Below are 22,259 nucleotides of genomic sequence, written 5' to 3' on the forward strand. Positions count from 1 at the left end.
CTGTTGACGGCTATAAACGTCAAAAATTCATTTGAACTTTTTGTATTAGTTTAAATTTTTTTTCCACTTTTGTTGAAAATCTAGATTTTTTTAGTTATACATTTAGTTTTGTACATAAAATTTGTGATTAAACGCGAGTTAACTAGTGAAGTCATGCGATTAATTACGATTAAAGACTTTAATCGCCTGATGCCCCGAATTTTTAATGATATTTTCTTTCTTTCTTTTTCTTTTAAAATTCATTCACTGCCGTTGACGGCTATAAATGTCAAAAATTCATTTGAACTATTTCTATTAGCTTAAAAATTTAGAACATATAGAATTTGTGATTAATCGTGAGTGAACTAGTGAAGTCATGTGATTAATTACAATTAAAAACATTTAATCGCCTCTTGCCCCTAATTTTTAATAATCTTTTTCTTGTTCTTTTGTTATTGGTGGATGTCACCCACAGCTTCCTCTAACGTTACTTTGTATAAGCAAGACGTATGCGGAAGATTTTGCTCAACACTCCTTGCAACACGTTGAAACGTTTGATTGGTTGAATCGATGGGATTACAAACATTTGCCGATGTTACCGCCCAGGCCGGACGACATAGCAACGTATGCCCTGACGTAGGATGGCTCCCAAACCACGGACATTCTTGCGTCTTCTGTACTTTTGGCTTTTATTGGTTGCTATGTGCATTGATCATTTGTGAATTCGAGGTGAAGAATCTCGGGTTATTTTTAAACCAAGTTAGCTAGTTCCCCGACAGCGCTAGCTACTACGCTAGCATGTCACAACAAATACTACAACAACATTCATCACTTATTTTCATACACTTTAACAACAATTTCAACTTTTGGACTATTGCGAAAGGAAAATAAGAGACCTTAAGGAGGGTATTTGGAAAGATCTTAAAATCGAACATCTTGACCACCAGATCTATTTTTAGCCAGAGCTAGCGGCTCACATATATCACGATCGCATTATGGTAAAAGCATGTTTACCATCCATACAATTACACTTACGTTAATTAAAATGGTCAGAACACACATTGGTAGACTTTGTTAGTTGGAAATCCTTTCGATTTATTTGTGCAATTCCGGACACTTCTTTGTCCGTTAACATTTGACATTCCATGAACCCGTGGAACGGCACACAACGTGGTGTGTCTGGCCATTGTCGTCGTGGTTACTGAGGTCAGGCACACCTGGATTAATCAGTTCGTCCAATCACGAAAGACAGGAAATGAAGGAGTGGTGCAGTTCAGGAAGTAGTGGATTTGTGCAAAGAGCCCATTGAACCCGTGTGAAGAATGACTAATATTAGTGCCGTACTGATGAATCGAAAGGTGTTCAGTATCCATCTGTCTGTCTTGCACCGTTCAATTGATCCTGTGTGACATAAACCGTTCCACTTTTTTAAATTCTATTAAATGCTGTGAATTACTGTTTTTCTAAAATACAACGATATGTAGTGCCATTTTTATCCTCAAGGCACCATTGCTTATATACTGCAGATGTACACCGCCTTTGCAGGTGGAGACTCATCCTCCTCCTTTTGTGTTTTCATCCCGCATCTCTGCAGTGTCTGAGGTCACTCAACCACCCATTGCATAACGTCAAGATCAATCACTACGGATCCTCGCTTTTTTTTCTCCTTTTTTTTTTTTTGACTCCCTGCCTCGCCGCACACTGGGTGGCCCGTTCTTTCGAACGGGAGAAGATGGCAAAGATGAGAAGGGAGGTAGTTTGAGGTAGAGAAGATCAGAAGGACTGTGAGCGTAGAAAAAGGTAAAGCACTGCAGAGGGAGCAGGCAGATTGGGGAGCCATTACATAATAGGATTTGACTATTTGCCTTTTCTTTTCTCCTTCAGACAAAAGACACTTCAACCTGCTTTCCCTGGATGGATAGTTTCTTAGTTTATGGTGAAGGAATAGATTTTCTTTGGGACTCAAACTATTTCTCATTTCCTTGTTCACATCCACACGTCCCACCATTTTGTCAATCTTTTTTTGTCCTCAGAAACATGTCACATAATGACAAAGAGGTGTGGGGTGAGAGTGCTTTTACATTCACACCGACTGTAACTAACGGCAAGACTCCACATTTCTGCGTTTATGGAATTTCTCATTTCCATTCCGGAAGCCTGGAGCCAAGAAGCAGGTGACTCCATCTTCACAAGGCTCATTGAGCGTCTTGATAAACAAGACTCTCAGCCAGTTACGTAAACCCTCGCGTCTCCTGCCGGTTCCACTCTGGGGTGTTTTGGTACGAGCTGAATTTCAGCCTGCTTGGGGGAATCCATCTGATTTATTTATTATGCATACGGAGCACACAGTGTACTTCTTGCGTCAGATGGAGACAGATGGCGAGGAATGAGTTGGGAAAGTATAGAAATGCAAAAGAATGGAGTGGAGAAGATGCAACTACAAGTGTTCGCATCTTTTCTGTCAGTTGGAGTGAGGATTATTTGAAGGCACACAACTTGTGTGACACAAGTGGACATTACACAAGACTTAATTGATCAGTCTGGGGCTGGCCGGGAAAACAACTTTCTTTTCACACATACACAAGCAGAACCTTGACTACAAGTCTATTGTGCAGTCTTTTTTTTTTTCTTTGTGTTGGGAATCAAAATTCACTCAACGGGTGAGCTTCAGATACGCCAACGTGCTAACGTCACCGATTCAGTCGATTACGGCACAGAAAGTCACACATGCACGGCATCAACAAAAACTTGATTCGGAGGATGCGTTGGTGTGTGATAAAGCTTTACCCGTACTAGTGTTAATTTCGTCAACGAAAACGAAACAAAAATAATTTCGTCAACATACAATGTTCACCGGACTAAAACTAAACTGGACTGGAATAAAAGTCGAATTAATAAACAATAACTGGGACCAAATCAGTATGCATTTTCGTCGACTAATGAAGATGAGAGGAAAATGTACTCACTTAATAAAAACTGGACTAAAATCTATGGACATTTTAGTTCATGAACAAAAATGAGATGAAAATGAGATGATTTTGTAAAATCTTGTCTCTGCTAATCCTTCACTGTGACACTGTCATGTGACACACAGTGACACACCCCCTTTCAAATCTGCAGCTAGCGAGTGCAACATGCACAAACGCATGGCACAGACAGGAGGTGGATTCACTGTGAACGGTTAAAAAAAATTAAACATTTTTTTTACATTAATCCAACATCTTTAACGTTCCAACAATAATGTTAATCCAACCGTTAACTAATGCTGACTAATTTACTAGCTCATAGCATGGAGCCATAGTAGCCACTTGTTGATATACTATAATTGTGTGTCGAGTTGTTTTTCATCAAACAGATGAGAATTTTTTTTTAATGTGAAATAGTTTTAGATCGGAAATATTCAACATTATCTGCTGACAAAAAAATATACAAGGGTAGAATGATTGTCCTGACTAAAACTAGACTAAAATGTTGACAGTTTTTGTTGACTAAAACTAGACTAATAAAATTATGTTTTCTTTCACTATAATAAAGATTAAAATGCTAGATTTATTGTCGACTAAAAATGGACTAAATAAAAACGGGACAAGATTGACTATGTTGAAAAACTAACAAGCGTGATTGAAACTGGACTAAAACTGAGACTGAATTTAAAAATGGCGGATACAATTAACACTAACCCGTACCAACTTCAGGTTGTTGCGTATCATAATCCTGAAATTGGAGTTTTTGTTGAGTTCCAGTGGAACCTTCCCTGGCTTTGCATGATTGCCTACTCTAGACGTTTGGTGCTCTCAGCAGTGGTGCTAGCAGCAGGCCCTCCGCTGTCTGATTACTGGTACTCTGGGGTTGTGTACAATTAAATTGCTTTTTCCACTTGGATGCAATAATGGTTTGCATATTTAAAAAAAAAAAGCCTGGCACAAAAAACTAAACAAACTTTGTATACTTGTTTGTAATTAAGTGGATGATTATTGTTAAGAGTTTAGCACATGAAAGCATTTGCTTTTTAATGTTGCCAGCCATTTTAGAGCATTCTGACGGATCTTTTAGACCCACAGAATATTGTCTGTGACAATGACTATGCTTACATGCAGGCAATAACCCTTTTAAATCGGAATATTGGCAATATTCAGGTGTTGGAAGACCATGTAAACACACGCAATAACATGAATATGCTCTAAAAACCTGAATAAGACCTCTGGATCCATAACCGGAATTCTTGCTCATATAAACGCATTCGGAATACCTCGATCGATCGGGACATTGTTTTTCGCTGTGCGCATGCTCGCTGATTTGCAAGGAATCTATGGAATCTATCAAGGTTCTACGTAGTCACGACTTGTGTGCGCAGCGCTGTCCTGTTCGCTAACTACATTGAATACATTGATTTCTCTGTTGCATTTTCACGTTATTTTGTGTCTCTACGGCGAAAACCCCACAGTTTGTGCCTAGCGGTGGAAGGGTTCACAAATTCCACGGTTCGGTTCGGTTTTGTGCTCACGGTTTTCGGTTCAGTTCGGTTTGCAGTTTTAGAAAAATCTATTATGTATTGGAGTTAAAAGTGAAAGTGTATATTTTTCACAGCTAATTACTTTTATTATTGTTGTATTATCATTTAAATTATTATTATTATTCCATTTAGGCTCGTGGCATATAGTGGCAGGCATAACAAATAACTGTGCAGTTGGATGGAAAAAGGTACAACCTACTGTTGCCATTCATACAACAGACAAATATATCAGCTTTGTGTTCAACGATACAAGATCAGATTACACACGAAGTACATTTGTGACTAAATTGAGTTAAGATAATTATTTCACGATGCAAACTTTTCATTTTTTTTCTGGTCTAGCATGAGGTTTTTCTTATGCAACATAAGTGCCTTGGCGCCACAGGTTCCTGATCTTAGAATTACTCTCAGATCAAATTACAATTATGCTATTATATACGTTTTATTTGATGGACATAAGACAAAGATGTGTCATAATTCATATCTAATAGAGATAGAGTAATGATGATCTTATGTATTATTGCTCTTACTAAATGATGTGTGAATGAGCTGAACTCATGCTCTAAGTAGCTACGGAATCTTTTAGTCATCTCTTAATTTATGTTCTTTAACACCACCACACTGAATTTCAAATGAAATGGACAAGATGTGCTTTAATTACAGACTTCCACCTTTATTTTGAGGGGATTTGCGGTACGGTCGACATTTGCCTCCCAAGTCTCGATACCCCAATCCGATGTCGGAAGTCGGAAAATCCGTTGGAATGCACATCGAGGACGAGGCTGGCTGCTTGCTATATGCTGGGCATCGAATATCCTCGGGTTAAACTAAGCTCCCGTTTCAAACAAAACACCACAGTCATGAACCGGAATTCTGACCCGAATATTGACTGCATGTAAACGTAGTCACTATAAGCACTGATACTAACATAAGAAAGAGTAGTAGACACCTGTCTTTCACCAACATTTTTGTTGTCGCTTTTTCCGTTTCTTTAATAAATAGCAGTAGAACATGAAGCATAAATTGGACATTGCTATTATTATTATGATTAGTTATGCCTGGTGTATCAGGAGGCGATAGGAGCGTCACCTTATGTGCCAAAAAGATGATGAGCGCCTACACCTGGAACCATATTTACTTCCGTAAACATTGTGCTACGTGACATCATTCTGTCCGTGTGCATGCGTGTCACGTCACGGATGGCGTCGGACGTGTTCCGTTGACATTAGAAGTTGTGTTTGCTTTTGTGATATGAAAGAGTATATAAAAAGATCGGTTTAAACAAAAACAAAAAAAAAGAATTTGGAATTACACCCTGCGGGGTGAACATAGCCCAAGAATGAATTTAAAGGGATTGAGTGGATCACTTCCATTGGCTAGGAAGAAAGTCGGCTCCCACAATGGTGCAAATGCCCCTTTCGACTCCTGAAAAATACCTGAAGAAAGACAACTCAACTTTTTGTGTATTGCGGGCCAAAGTCCCTGCAAATGACCCAGGTACCAAATGCACAGCCAGCAGCAACAGCGTCTATCTAATATCATGTATAAAAAAAAAAAAACACACATTGCCACTGTTCTTGTTTTGTATTCACATCAGTGACATAAAAGCGGATTAGCGCAGCTGTGGGCGCCAGGGAACAAAAATAAACCTTCAATGACACATCCAAAGAGATGAGTAGTGATGAACGCCACTTTGGAAGGCATTTCTGAGTGTGTTCACTTATCAGAGCACACAATGCGTCCTGATACATTGTGATGGTCGCACGCTGTGACACGGCCAGCTGCTCCTACCGCCCACCACGCCACATCGCAGCCACCACCTGTCCCGTTAATCTGGCCGCCTCGTTTCTATTCTGAGCGGCCGCTATCGCCTCTTGTTTAAGACAGCGTGTTGACACAAAGTGAGGCTTGAAGCGACGATAGATTATTAAGAGTTTCCTGCCGAGTCTTCTCGTTGATTTCCTGTTGCCGTGTTTAGCCACCTGTGTCTCCTCTAGCTACTTCTGTCTTTCAGACTTCAGTCCTGTACCTTCAAACTAAGTCCGTCAGTCTTTAGAGACATTTGAGGTACATTCTAGTATTTGTCACATGAAATTTGGTAGTCTTCCTATTGGCTGCACTGCTGCCAGTTTGCGTATGTGGACGCAAGCCTTTCTTGTCCAATCAGATTTCAGCCTGTGTGTGTTGCTATGTTAAGATGATTTGCCAGTTATCTTCACGAGCAGTCGTGCTGGACCATGTAACGTCAAGTATGCGTACATTAACAATGAGACTCTGTCTTGAACCAACCATTTTTTAAATTCAGCGACCTGGCTTTCAATGATTTCAGCAATTTTGATTGGTTGGTCAGAACAAAACGTATTACGGCTAGCAAGAGTTATTGGTGGTTCGATAAGTGCAACGTAATAGTGGTGGTATTCAGTCCGTTAAGTCTCCATTGAAGGCCCAGGTAACAAATGTACCCTGGTCGAATGCACAATGTGGAATTTGGCGTACCTGTTGAGCGTTCACTGACTCACAGTTGTAATTGTGTCCGGCAGCTCATGGACATAGTAAAGGATTTTAGGATTTCACTGTTGAAGACAATGATGAGTGAGTGAAAACTATTATTGGCAGACATTTCACTGTCTGCACACGTTGCTTGAAACATTTGCAGCCCTTTTCTGTGGACCAAGATGTTTGCTTTGGGAACGTCGCTCAACCTACGTTAAATTGAACTGTGGGACTAAACGTGGGTCGATTGGTCATGCCTCCTATGATGACTACAACTGTTCCACAAGTTGTGTTTTCGGGTATATTTTTGAACTTTTGTTGTTCATATTTAATACTAACGTGACTTGTATACAATTAGTCAAAAGTAAGAGGTGGTTTATCATTTGAAAGAGTTGCATTTGAATAATTTCATAAATAATGGAGGTAGACAACGTCTCCCCCTTGATCTCTCTTTTTCCTCCTTACTGTAGATAACCACCCCCCACCCCCCCAACACAATTCCCTAAATTGGTCTCCTAAGACGTGTATATGACAAGCAACGGCTTTTTTTGTTTTTGACATCCTCAACACATCGGCTGAGATGACGGAGGTGAGATTTAACTTTAGTGGATCATTGCATGCTTTTGCACACCCTCCAAAGGAAGCCTCATCTTTATTCCGAGCTTTCACACTGTGCAGACAAGAACAAGAAAAGTGATAATGAACATTTCAAGATCTCGTGAATTGAGAGCAAGTGTTACAAAAGCACTTGTCAAGGGAAATGTGTTCTGTGGAGGAAAATAAGAGCAACAGATGGCAGATTTAAAGTGAATCCTGAGATCTCGGAGATCACAGCAGGAATGATTTATTCATGATTCACCCGTGTGGGATTTATTTCCAGTGTGTCAGCCCTTCCAGGCTTGTGTGTGTGTGTGTTTGTGTGTGTTTGTGTGAAGGATGAATGCAGTGTTGTCTTCACAGCTGCATGGGCACAAATTCAGTGAGTGAGAGAGGGCCAATTTAAAACTCCCCCATCGAGCATGCCTGCACAGCTAAGGTCTGCAGTGAATGTCAGAACATTTTGAAGGTAATGAAGGCCAGGGCCGAGCAGGTCCAAGTAATAACAAGTGCCATATGACTTCAATGTTAATTGAAACGACACATCAGCAGCAACTTTAGGGGCTTTAAAGCTGGGTTTTATTTGTGATTAGCAGCCTGCAGCATTATTGATTGATGTTTTTAATTCGAGAGAGACAAACATAGCGGCCTAACAGATTGTCACAACTCCATTTCCGGTTATTAAACCCATTCTTCTAAGTAAACTGCAGGGAATTTTCGGGGACTCTTTACAAGTGGGAATTGATCAATTTATAATGGATGATCTCCAGCAAAATGAGCTGGCAAATACGCATTCCACGACTAATAAAGATTAGTTAATCGGCACCATGCCCAATCAATATCCAATGTGTGTGTGTTCTTTAGGCAAAGGTACTCACACACTCTGTACTTAAGAAGTATGCTAAACACTAAACCATTCATTCAGTTAAGTTCAACAGTGCAGAAATGTTACTTGTGTCAACCACAAGCTTTGGGAATTTAACACGGCCAATTGTCATTGAAACTTTGGCATTGCAAATGTGAAGGATAATTGATTGCTTTGAATTCATTTGGACAGAATGTTTACTGATAAAGGCTACTTTTATCACTGTCCTACGAGCATGGAGGTCTCAGAGAAAGTGGGCGTGCGTTTAGTCCACAGAGGCCGTGCGGCGGTCAGTTCCGCACCTAATGACGTCACAAAGTGAGCACCCGCTCGTTTTCTCAGGTTGGGAGAAGCTGGTGCTTGGAGAGCAGAATGACCTAGAATTTCTCAGGGCGAATGGAGGTAAACACCACTTTGGTGATGTTTTTGGTGAGGAATTTGCATTTTAACTTGGCTAAAAGCTCAATTTTTTTTGATTTTTTCACGTTACTGTCCCTTTAAATCCATCGGTGTAGCTTAAGCAGCAAAGACACATTCCTTCCCTGGCGTCCACTTCCGCTCCACCGTATATATGCAGCTCTTATTGGAGCATATGGTCACATGACCAAGTAAACTGAGGCGTGCATTGCGTCAAAGATGATACTGAGGTAAAATCATCCATTTCCACAACAGGTTGGTTTGCATTATGACTTGAATGTGAAAATTATAAATCGGCTTAATTTGAGTCCCAACCGATTCGTGCACAAGTCCTAGTTCATTTGCAAATACGTTTAATCATATGCAAATAAATTCAAACGCATTTGCAAGTACGATATAACGTATTTGCCAGTACAGAAAATTTTGCTAGTACATTTGAATGTACTTGTAGGCTAAATGCTATAAACTTAGCATTTTTCCCATAATTCCAAAGGGTATTGACATCCGTATGTGCATACACCGTAGCATTATGGGGGAAAATGACCAACAGAAATCATGCACTGCAGACATATTAAATCATAAATATTACAAATAAACAATGTTTAATTTTCAAATGTATTGATATAATGTAGGCTATGCTAAAAAAAAAAAAAAAAAACATTTTTCATACCCTGTGGCAAGTTTTGAGCATTTAGCCTACAAGTACATTTGAACGTACTTACAAATGTGTTTGAACGTATGTGCAAATACGTTTTAACGTATTCGCAATTATGTTTGAACATACTTGCAAATATGTTTAAATACACTTGCAAATAGGTTTAATCGTATTTGCTGGTCAAAAATTATTACTCCACAAGCCACATTGATAGTTCCACGTTTCCATAGCCTAGTGTTTGTATTGTGAACAAAAATAATATGATTACGTCGCATGATGTTGTTGTTTTTAAACCAAGTACTTGCTAGCGTTGGCTCAACTTGTAAAATAGCCCCCATTAGCATTAACAGTACCGATAGCTAACTGAAAAGAGGCAAAATTAACTATTGATACCAAATGATATAACAGCAACTTCGTTGAATCTGTTGCATTAATGTTCCCTCGTTCACGTTCCTCCATGTTGCTGCTGTTACTGCTTTTTACACTTAATTTTAAAATACAGTAACCCTTAAGACCTCAGTCAATCAAGCTTGCAACCGCTCTTGACTTTATGCCTGTTTTATGTAGTGTCAAAAGCAACAAGCCTATTTTGAAAAAGTAATACATTGGAGTATAGTATCTAAATTCAACTTTTCCCTTTGAAATGAAAATAAATGCCTAGTTGCAGCTGGCTCACTCAAGAAAAGGCAGAATGGACAATACGGTAAAAAAATAAATAAATAAAAATACAAAATCGGACTTCAGATTTCAAGTCAGATTTTTGCTTGCAGCTGCACAGCAAAATGTGCTCTTTATGCTTTTAAATGTAAGGACTAAAAGTAAAAAGTTGTCAGAACACTAAAGACTGAAATAAAGTGTAGATACGTAAAAAATTCATTTGTACTTGATTATTACCCACCACTGGCCTTACTTCCTCTGACGCCTCTCTGCTTGAAGCTGAGCGCCACAGCGTGTGCATTTTAAAACGCATCGCCACAGGCAGCATCAGCGCGGCCCAACAGGTGTTCGAGCTTTGCAGCGACACATTATTGGCAGCGAGGAATTCTTTTAACGTATTAAATGGAATATCACTTCTGGTGAGACGTACAGTGGGGAAACCAATCAAAGCGTGAATGCATTTGGAAATGGTAAAAATCATTTACATGCAAAAAGCAAAGTTGTTTTTAAATTGCCGTGCTGAGCACTGTGGTTGAATGCACCATCAGCAGTGACCAGCAGGAGAGCAATTGATTTTGTAACATTTCTCTTGGATGCACTCTCTGAGAATGTGTATGCTGATTGGTCAAGCAGAGCAAAACGTGTTCCAGCCATGTTCGACGGATACAAGTATATGTGTAGAAATCTGCACACAATACATTTCAGCATTAATCAGCATCTATGGTGAGTATGATGTATTGTATTTACTCTTTTTATGTTTTTCTTTGCTTTGATTGTGGACTCTCACAGTTGTGAGAAAAGACGACACAGTTCATGGACTAAATGGCAAACACCATGTACAAACTTTGCTGACGTGCAACTCAAGCCATTAGGTAAGTGGCGTTTACTGTTATTTTTCCCTTCACAAAACGCTTATGTTCTCTGCTTTGTGGTCCGAAACAGGTGTTTATGATGGAACCAACCCATGTTCTACTGCTGATAGGTAGTAGGAAAGGTAGAAACTGTCATATCGCAATGGCGTGGTTTGGGGTTTTTTGTCTTGTCATTTTCGGTTTTATTTTGAAAGTCTAACTCTCCTCTCGTTTCTGGTCACTTACCACTCAAAATGTGCATGGGGGGGCATAAAGAATACTTTTGATTCTACGCGTTCCAGTCCCTATCTCACACCCTGATTTTGGGTCATCCCTGGTTGTGCAAGCACAACCCGCGTGTAGACTGGCTCTCTGGAGAGGTTATGGACTGGGGAAGGGACTGCATTGACAATGGGGTGGGCAAGCCGGCTGACAGTAAAAACTCTGCTGCTGTTAACCTTGTGTCCATCCACAGACAATAAATACCCGGACTTGAACTCGGTTCCATCGTGCTATCATCACCTCCGCGAGGTCTTCAGCAAAACCAAAGCCCTGTTTCTTCCACCACATTGGGACTATGATTGTGCCATCGACCTGATCCCAGCGTCCACTTTTCCCAAAGGTCGATTGTACTAAAGCTTTTCATGACTATATAGACACATCCTTGAAAGCCGGACTTATTCGGCCCTCCTCGTCTCCGGCTTTTTTTTGTTGACAAGAAGGACGGATCGCTTAGACCATGCATGGACTACAGCCCGCTAAATCATCACAGTACAAAATGTTAAAACGTTAAAAAAAACTTTACCCTCTTCCCTTGATGTAAACCGCGTTCGATCAGCTGCAACAAGCAAAAGTATTCACCAAACTAGACCTTCGAAACGCTTACCAACTGGTCAAGATCGGGAAAGGGGACGAGTGGAAAACGGGCTTCAACACTCCTCGTGGACACTATGAATACCTGGTTATGCCCTTCGGTCTCACCAATGCACCTGCGGTTTTTCAAGCCATGATTAACGATGTGCTAAAATACTTTATTGACTATTTTGTGTCTGTATATCTAGATGACATCGGGATATACTCACCTGACCTAGCCACTCACCTGACCTAGCCACTCACCAGAATCATGTCACTCAAATACTCCAACGGCTGCTAGACCACAAACTGTATGTCAAGGCCGAAAAGAGTCTTTTTCAGGTTCGTGGTGGCTCCAGGAAGGGTACAAATGGAGGCCAACAAGGTTAGTGCAGTAAAGGATTGGCCTTCACCTGAGTCCCGTAAAAAGGTCCAACAGTTTCTGGGCTTTGCCAATTTTTACAGGCGGTTCATTAGGAACTTTAGTACCATTGCCTCGCCGTTGCATGCCTTAACCTCTCCCCAGGTAGGGTTCCATTGGTCTCCCGAGCCTGAGATGGCGTTCAATTCGCTCAAGCAACGTTTCACAGCGGCTCCGGTCCTGAGAGTCCCAGACCCCAAGCGGCAGTTCTTCCAGCGTCGGGATTGGGGCCGTTTTGTCACAGCGATCCCCTGAGGATGGTAAGGTCCATCCTTGTGCATTCCTGTCCCGGTGGCTTTCCAAATCAGAACAGAACTACAGCGTCGCCGACAGGGAACTTCTGGCTGTGAAGGTGGCCTTGGAGTAGTGGAGACACTGGGTCGATGGAGCGGAGCAACCCTTTGTGGTCCGGACTGATCATCGAAATCTGGAATACCTTCGCAAATCTAAAAGACTCAACTCACGACAGGCCAAATCAGATGGTCGCTTTTTTCCAACCGCTTTTCCTTTACTCTCACCTACAGACCGGTGTACCGTAACACCAAGGCGGACGCCCTATCTCGTCTCCACGACCCCGAGCCTGCAAAGAAGGAGTCTCTGCGCCCTCAGGTGATCCATTGGGCACACTCCCCCGTTAACATTGTGTCGGACCGGGGCCAAGAGCATTTATGGCTACGACCCACCTTACTTCGCCGACCTAGAGGAGGAAGCGTCTGCCCCATCCGTCCATGCCATGATCCGCCGATGTCGCCGGATATGGTCAGCAGCTCGACATGCCTTACAACTCCGAGGGGACCGTGTCAAGAAAGCGGCTGATCGGAAGAGAAGGCCCGCACCCACCTACCGGCCGGGCCAACGAGTCTGGCTGTCAGCGAGGAATCTGCACCTCAAGGTACCATGCCCTAAACTTGGTAAATTTAATGTCGCAATGGGGTGGTTTGGGGTTTTTTGTCTTGTCATTTCCGATTTTATTTTGAAAGTCTAACTCTCCTCTCGTTTCAGGTCAATTGCCCTTCCTCATGTGGTGTCTGTGTCCGCCCCATTCCTTGATTGTGTCCACCTGTTCCCAATCACCCTCAAGTGTTAAATAGTCTGTGTCTCCCTTGTCTTGTTGCCGAAGTGTCACGTTCTGTGCATGGAAGCGTTCCCACAGCTAATATCCACAGCTCTTGCCTTGTCGAGTCTTGCTCACGTGTTTTTTTTTTTTATCCAGTTTTTACCTCCTGTTTGGAGCGCCCTTTGCTACCCTTTTTGAGTGCCTCTTTTTTTCCCTCCAGTTTGGAGCGCCTTTTGTTCAGGCGCAGTGTTGACGAGAAGAGTGGGGGCTGAGCCATGGGAGGAGTCAGTTTGGAATTGGTTGTTTACAAACACAAGCGGACATAACTAAAGACCCCACCATTAATGTCCTAAAATAAATGGATGAATGGATGGATGGATGGATAGATAGATAGATGCAAAGTTTGATAAGCCAAGCACATAACTCCATGATTGACTAGATGACTTGATTGAAGAATTCCCGCTGAACAAACTACTAAACTACTGTCATGACTCAACAACAGTCCTCCATAGAAAAAACATTTAGACGGGTGATTGTCAAGGTGGTGGTATGTGGGGTCCCTCGAGTGCAGGGGTCCTAGAGAGCCGCAGTCCTACATGTTTTTGATGTCTCCCTCCTCGAACACAGCTGAGAGGCTCCTTTTTTTTTTTTGCATTTAATCTTTAAAGCTATTTTCAAACATCAATTTAGGGTTCGCCATTACCATGAACAAAAAACTGAGCAGATTCTATTTGCTTTCTTCTCAGCTATGGTTGTTTTTAGCATCAACTTTATCTACATGGTTACTGTGTTGCGGGTTCGAGTGGCTGTTCTTGTTAAAATGCTTAGCATGTGTCACGGTGACTCGGCCACTTTTGATTCCGTCACCTGACCAAATGACCAGCTTTAAATTTAGCCGTCAGCTCTCTGCTATTAATAGTATAGCTTGACCCTTTGCATTTGCCCGGACATTTGCGTTGCTATTGTAGCACTGACATGTATGGAACTTTCACAGGTGGCTCAAGTGGTCACATTATGGAGATAAGAAGTTCAGATGCAGTGGTGCCTTGAGATACAAATGATAATATACGATCAGTGGATTTTTTTTCTTTGACTCATGAGCAAAAATGTTAAGTGCTTTTCTCAACAAGCAGCAGTTTGGTGGATAGTAAACAATTAATCAAAAAGGAGGTTGTTGATGGCAGCTCCTACATGAAGTTTGCTGTCAGAACATGAAACAACAACAACAACAAGAAGCCTAGTAAAGTCTGTTTAGCTTAATGCTAACAAAGAATACAAAACACCATAGATGGGCAAACCAATAGCATCTCTGTCACAGTGTTATAAAGCTATAAGCAATGGTGATTCAGCAACATGTAGACAGAAAATATTACAATATTACTCTTCTTTGTGTGTATTGCTACGTCGGTATTATATTGCCCCCAGGTGGCCGAGGCCTGTATATCAAGAGGAGTAGCCGATTGAATTGAAGCAAAAAATGTGGCAATTGAAAAACTGTTTAGCAATTTATGAGTGTTTTATTTTACAAGCGTGGACACCGAACAAATTCAACTCTTATTTCAAGGCACCGCTTCTTCATCTTTGCTTCCATCCTGGCAAACTCATAAATAATTCATAGAAGCCGCTTTCATGATTTGCCCATCGTTCACTTAAAAGATCAGGTCAAGAAAACACTCAACAGTTATTGAAATATATGACATACATCAAAACAGAAAGTAAGAAACTTCTGGGTGGCTTCGTGTGTAAACAATGCATATGTAACAACGCGGTCGTGTGACAGGTTCTCTGCTTGCAAGTTCGCAACAGATCGGAGCGCATCAAAAAGGGAGCATCACATAACACCATTAAAATGAATCATTCCACAGCCGGGTGACAAATTGTTCTGTATTAATGACTTGTTGTTGCTCCGAAAAAGAAGCGACCTGCTGCTGGATTGAAGGGACGCCAGGGCAGCAAATCAAATATTAGAGAGAAAACGAGCATAAGAGCTGGAACAGCGGATGTCAGTGCGATTTATTTTAAATTTTTATCAAAGGCCATGAAAAATGGATGTGATTGAAATTATGTAATGTTGAAAAACTGCTTGATTGCTATTGGCAACAACCACTGGTGGGTTCTTTACTTGGAGTAAAATCTCATGCTTACACATAGGGCCGACTTGTTTTTTGGTCTCTTAATGATTACAACAACAAAGACATAAATTACAGGCAGATCATGTTGCATGCTTAAAATGCTTTTTTCAGGCCTCATGCTTGCATGCAAGCAAGTACTCATGCTCTGTCCGGAAAGTGCATCTCTCGGTAATTCTGCACATTTCCTTCTAAAACATTGCTTGTTTAATTGTTTGAGAAACTTACACCAGTTTGGAATGTTTATAGATTGCAATATCACATCTTGATGCTCGTAAAATAACAACTTTTTCAACTACATGATTATGACTAATTAAAAAAAGCTTCTTTGTGATTAATCATAAAACTGTTTAATGGAAAGAGTCTCAACACAAATAAGTCACTCCACAACAGTTAAAAAGACAATTGCTCTTCAGTCGTCAGGTTATATTATTCTAACTACAGAGGAGACAGTAAAAAGTCTGTAAAAAATGCGTAAGACCAAGAGAAACTTTTTCCAACATTAAATTGGCCTATAATCTTTACAACTCAACTGAAACAAATAGTCATCTTTTTGAGAAGGGAATTAAAACAAAATGACTGAGATAATGGGCTTGCACAAGTATGCACACCCTCATAACTGTGATGTGGCAGTCACGAGTACTCAATCAAATTCATTAAATGTGAGTCAGCACACACCCTCCGCCATTTAAACTGTCTTTAAGTAACTTCAAATAAAGTTCAGATGTTCTTTTTTTTTTGCTTTCTAGCAGAAGCCTGACTGCTCTTTAGAACTTTTGATAATTTCATCCACGGTGTCTATGGCCTCAGGTCACAGAAGAAAAACAGCCCCAAAGCATGATGCTACCACCACAATGCTTTTTTTTTTTTCATTTGCTGATGAGCCGTATTGTGGGAAAATGAAAAGGAGAAAAAGTTCAAATGACTTACCTCGGTCTTACTTTTATATCACGACAAGCTGAGATTTGAACAGATGTGTGCATGTGCATGTACCCAAAATGATTTGCGTCAACAATAACGGCTGTATGGATCGATTTATAGACTAAACTGCCATTTTTTAACAATCTGAAATAATGATTGATTTGAAAGGGCTCTGCTTTTGCTCTTAACTCACAGCCCATTTACTCATCTTTTCACCAAGGGAGATGATCATGCCAAAAGTGGAAATCAAATCAAAGCTCTCAACCATCTCCAAAGGCTCTTTGATGAGCGCCTGTTTTTTTTCTTTTCTTCTTTAGCGCCTGTTTAATTACAGGGGAAGCCGCACGCCGTTTGAAACTGCTCATATGTGAAAACGCAAGCAAATTGCGCTGACTTGAGTCACTTCAAGTCATCCAGCACCTTATTGACGCACACCTGTCGTCTCCCAAATGCCTCATCCTACGACATCTGGCCTATCAACACTGTATCCATCTGCTGCGTGTGCTTGATATGTGTGTGTTTGTGTGAGCCAGTTCACGAGCTACACGACCTCCTGCGGGAACAATAAGGGAGCAGAACTCTCATTAGTCAGGTCGCTGAGCCAAAACACAGCGAGAGGCACTAACGCAACCTTTTGGGTCGCGGCCCAGACATGGAGCGTCTACATATGTACACACTGGCAGGATAAATAAAAACAAAACTGACCTTACTCGACAAGAGGGTGTCACCTGCTGATATACAACATTGCAAAATGAATACAATAAACTAGTGTTGTCACTGTCGAATATTGTTGTTGTTGTATGTTGAATATTTATTAGAATCGATTAACTCATTCCCTCGCAGCCATTTTCACTGAAGCAACCCCCTTCGCTCAAAGCAAAACTTGTTATATCTAAGTTCACGCACACTCACACTCCAGAAATAAAGCAAAACTGGCCTCACATGACAAGCTGTCGTTCAACATGCAACATAATCGTCACGACCACAATACAAAGTGACTACATTGTAGACTTAAACCACGTAACTTAAACCACAATTATGTATAATAATGACCCTAATTTGTTTGCGCCTCTTGACATTCTCACGATTGCCCGCAGTGCTTCCATTTAAAAAACGTATTACGGAGGTCTGTTTGAAGACTGATAGTGATGGGGGCGCATTCAGCTGCTTTTACAAAGCACACCACTTTACAGTTGGCAGAGGGGGCCATTCAACAAGGCTCTGATTAGTGACGCGCAGCCCGAGTCATGACTCAACATGTGCCCGATGAAAAATGGATGGACTGTTTATGTTTTTAAACCTTATTCAGCCACTTAAAAAAAGAAAACACTCAATGAATTACTTACAAACAAGGAATCGACGACCTTTCGTGAATCAACTATATAGCAACAATCAATAATTAATAGTTTCTTCAATTAGTATGTATTTGAAAACATATTTTTGAAAATGTTTCCCTACCAAACATATGGAACAAGACTGACAACTATTTTCTTCTGGTTCTACAAAACGATCTCATTAGTTAAACACAGTATTAATGCTAGTACAACATAAGAAGCCATACACAAAAAGACACAATAAATCGGCCATTTTGGTTTGGAAATCGGCCATTTTGGTTTGAAGCGGACATTTTAGGCTCAATTGTGATTATTTCACTCACTGGAGTCCTCCACAATATCAATCCGGGACTGGCTCTATGGTGATTTGCTCGGGAAAGGCGGGACATTCTGTACAATATTTCGAGCTGATTGGACGATTAGGCATCTTGTGTACGTCTACCTAACATTGGTTTTGACCAATCACGGCAACGGATGAAAATGTCGTCTTCGCTCTCGTCGGGAGTGGAAGCACGAACATCTTTACCAGCTTAAAATGCACGAAGTGCCTCTCGCTGTTCAACATTTAACAAGAAAACAATGAGTAATTCTGCAAGAACAGAATTAATTGCAGCGTCCATGTTAGGTTTGTTTGTTTCCCATGGCGTCGGCACTTCCTGGTTTCGTCACAGCTGCATATCCCTCCCCCAAACACAATACCGCTTTGTGATTGGTCCGAACCACCGGTAAAAATCAGCGGGCTTGGTACCAGATGTATTCTCTGGAGTTATGCTGCCTTCAAGGGTGGTCGGAAGTCGCATATATCCGAGTTGTTTTTTCCCAGTTCCGACCTGAAAAGCGCTCGAGGCGATAGTAAACAACCAAAATAGCGGATAGTGATGAATTGTTTTTTATATTGGTCCTCAAAACTAGTTTAAATGTTGCTTCTTTTGTTGTTTTTATCTTATTTCATAAGCACGTCATCCAATTCAGTAGCTCGCCATACAATTTTCATGAAGGGAGATAGCGGCATACTGTCACGTACGTTGTGTTACGTGAAGTTATGTTGAATATTTATGATTGAAGAAAGCCATCTAGTTTTATACTCGAGTAAATTGTGTTTTACCATTCACGGTTTGTGTTTCCAAAGGGGTCGCCATTGTAGAGTGACGTCACATTGTAGTCCGTCGATGAAGTCTGGGTTACTTTTATTTCCCGACTTCGTCTTGGAATTTCGGAGTTCACGGGAGAGTTCCCGTACCCACTTCCTGGTTTGAACTCGGAAAAGTCCGACTTCCGACCGTCCCCAAATGCAGCATTAGTGAGCTCACAAATGCCGCGAGAATTCAGCAAGGTGACTTCATAAACATACTTGCTTCTCAATAATTTGTCCAATTACTATGAGACTTGATTCACATTTATAGACAGATTAGCAACACTAAACTGTGAATAATTTGAGTTTTCGACATCGTGTGTGGGTGGTGCTAGCTGGAAAGGTATGATGACTTGCCATAAAACACATCAAGTTTTTTTTCTATTTTTGAAAATGCAGTCCTCAAAACCATTTTGACTTAGCAACATGAAATTTAGTAGACATATTTATCATGCGTAGCTTAAACGCACCCAAAAAATTATCTCAAGAACCCATACCTGAAAAGACACAGGAAGTCCGCCATTTTGGTTTGAAGTGAACATCTGGGTTCCATTCTGGTTGTTTGCAACAGTCCTTCACAGACAAATTTCTTAGAAATTTTGATTTACCAGATGGGTTGGCATTGCAAAATTTTGAAATTGTGCCATAAAACACAAACGTCATCTCTTGCATTGTTGAAAATTCAACCCCCAAAGCAAACATGAAAATTGGTTAAAATGTATATCATGAGCTTACCCATAAAGGAAGCCATGCCTGAAAAGATGCAGGAAGCCTGCCACTTTCATTTAAAGTTTGTGTTTGTAAACAAACAACTCAAAACGGACTCCTCCCATGGCATCCAGTGTTTATGAAGTGTGTAAACTTAAGACCCCTCCTTTAAGGTTCAATTCTGGATATCTCCCGGGGTCCTTCAAAGACAAACTACTTGCTGATATTTTGTCTCCTTTATACTAAATTTGGCAGCAAGTTCCACGACTCACTCAAAGCAGCACCACTCATCCTCATTGGAGTTGCCAACCAATCACAGGGCACAAATAGACAAACAACCATTCAAACCTATGAAGACTTCAAGGCTAAAATGCATGTTTTTGGAACATGGGATAAATTGAGCTGAGTAACCTATCGAAAGCTGTAGTTGATTAGCAATTCAAGTTTAATTTCAGGTCAGCATATGCACACACATTTTTGTTTTTAGGAAACAAAACTGTGATTGCCTTTAGCTGGTCTAAGAACATTTGTATCCCCCACTTTTACTTGAGTGAAACTTACGATGTGATAAAGTTGCCTACCGTTAATTACAAACATCAAACTCGGAGAAACCACTTAAGGCTTTAAAACGTCACCGTCACGCAAGATTAGGAACAATAGACTTCAAGGTGCGGGCCCAACATATGGATGAGTTCAATTTCAAACTCAAGCCAATGCAAAGACAATAAAACAAAGTCAATAGCCTCACAACGATGCGATTTCAAGCTAACGACCATGAGCCTCTATGGCAACGCGCTTATTTATAGACGCAATGATTCCATAAGGTGGAAGGTTACCTCGCACCATAAACCGTTAAAACCTTTAGGCCAAGTGCTGCGCTCAATAAACCACTTGTGGAGGAAACGGAGTTCACTTTCAGGCGCAGTGAAAATTCATCATCATCATCGTCATGCTGTATTGTGGTCGGGCGTAGGAAATAAACACTCCCTACCATTCCATACATAATCACTATACAGCATAGGGATTTTTATATGGTGGACTATATAGTTGACTGCTGTAGTTGTTTTTGTGCTCAGGCCAAAGCCATATTTTATATAAAATTACTGCTTTGGCGCCATCTTGTGGCATGTTGGTGTCAAGACACTATGTTAAACTGGTTGGAGAAATTTAAGATGTGCATGTACGTCATTTTTTAGGCCAAGCATGAGCACAAAATACAAACATCTGATATTATCCATCCTACAGGAACTCGTGATCAACTGTGTCGATTTTTGGTTACAAGGCTTTAGATCAAAAAGAGCATGTGTTTCATAAGCATCATTGTACCGCTGCATTCCAATAGTAACCCAGATCAGGAAAAGACATGCAACCATGGTGCAGTGAGCGAAACAAAACCGTCAGTCCAAATGATTCGATGTACTTAAAGCCTTATATTGAACCAAATGATTCCAACACTGCTGATGTTGAGCAAAATCCCCCTCTAATCTCATATACTGAAGCCAAAACAGAGGGTTTGGAGAGGATAGCAGCGCCCCCTGGTGCCAGAGGCCTCACAATCTCCAAATGAACACAACAATAGTGAAATGTATCAAACTCAATGTTTAGGGGCCAAATTAGATCAGACATATCCTTTCAGGTGACCCACTAACGCGAATCAAGTGCGTCTACTTCATGTTTCTCAGTAAATGGCCAAGGCAGGCACACCAGAAGGAGCGGCACAATCAACAATGAATTGAAGCATTAAAACAAGATGCTGTTTAATCATTTACATCTCTTTACTTACCGTATGTTTGTATAAAGTACTATATAGTTGTTGTTGTTTTAGCACATTAGTAATTTTGTTGTTGTTTTGGGTTGCGGGAATGGACTAATTTTCATTCATACAGTGGGGAAAAAAGATTTAACATATGAGTGTTTTTTTTTTAATGAATATAAATACTTTTTTTTAAAAGACAACAATGTATTAAGCTTTTGTGGCTAATTCCACATAAATGTGCCTTACCTCCTCCACGGTGAGGGGCATGCAGATGCGGTACTCCTTCATCAACATAGTCTTGAGCCCAAAATGTTCTTCTCGTATACAAGCACACTTCCGTCTCACTCGTGGAACTTCAAGTGAGGCTTTCGGTTGAAATCATTCATTGAGAGGAATGACAGCCATTTGACCCCCCCGTTTACCCTCCTCCACTCCCAAAGATGCTGTAAAGTTCACAGATGCCACCTTGATTACGCTCACTTTTTTATGCTCTCTCGCTTGGGATCAGTCGAGTGGGAAGTTTCAAAGTGAGGATAATATGTCCCAAAAAAAAGAAGAAGATGAGAACAGTAGCCGAACCCAACGGTGACTCGCCAACACCGCGTTTCAAGAACTCCACTCCCCAGTTGGTTCAAGCAGCTTCGAGCAGCGAAAGAACACGGCAGTCTGAACTGAAGCGACGCAGTCAAGTGGAAGTTAGTGAAGAGGCGGAACAGGAAGTACAGCAATGGGGATTTCGCAATAAAAAAACGTCATAGTGCTTTTAAATGCTAGCTAAAACAACTTAACTCGTGTTGAAGTAGCGGTTTTTCTTAGTCTCAGAATTAATCACATACGTCTTTAAATCTGTGTTTCTGTTTTAGTAGTCGAATTATGAAATAGTCTGTTAGAGCTTATTTTGGAATCCTAAACAGGATTCTTT

At 40.8% G+C, this 22,259-nt stretch overlaps 1 protein-coding gene across 1 annotated transcript in view; it reads right to left on the bottom strand.

Annotated features, from left to right (window-relative positions):
- pitpnc1a (phosphatidylinositol transfer protein cytoplasmic 1a) overlaps positions 1-22,003 on the bottom strand; it is a 51,839-nt gene extending 29,836 nt beyond the window's left edge. Inside the window, exon 1 of the mRNA XM_086092143.1 lies at positions 21,584-22,003. Coding sequence (XP_085948269.1) covers positions 21,584-21,631 — 48 coding nt within the window. The 5' untranslated portion in view covers positions 21,632-22,003. The remainder of the gene's footprint in view (positions 1-21,583) is intronic.
- Between the last annotated feature and the right edge of the window lie 256 nt (positions 22,004-22,259).

The sequence above is a fragment of the Leptonotus elevatus genome, chromosome 1, assembly GCF_054856555.1.
Source record: "Leptonotus elevatus isolate MCC_2025b chromosome 1, RoL_Lele_1.0, whole genome shotgun sequence".
NCBI classification, from domain to species: Eukaryota; Metazoa; Chordata; class Actinopteri; order Syngnathiformes; family Syngnathidae; genus Leptonotus; species Leptonotus elevatus.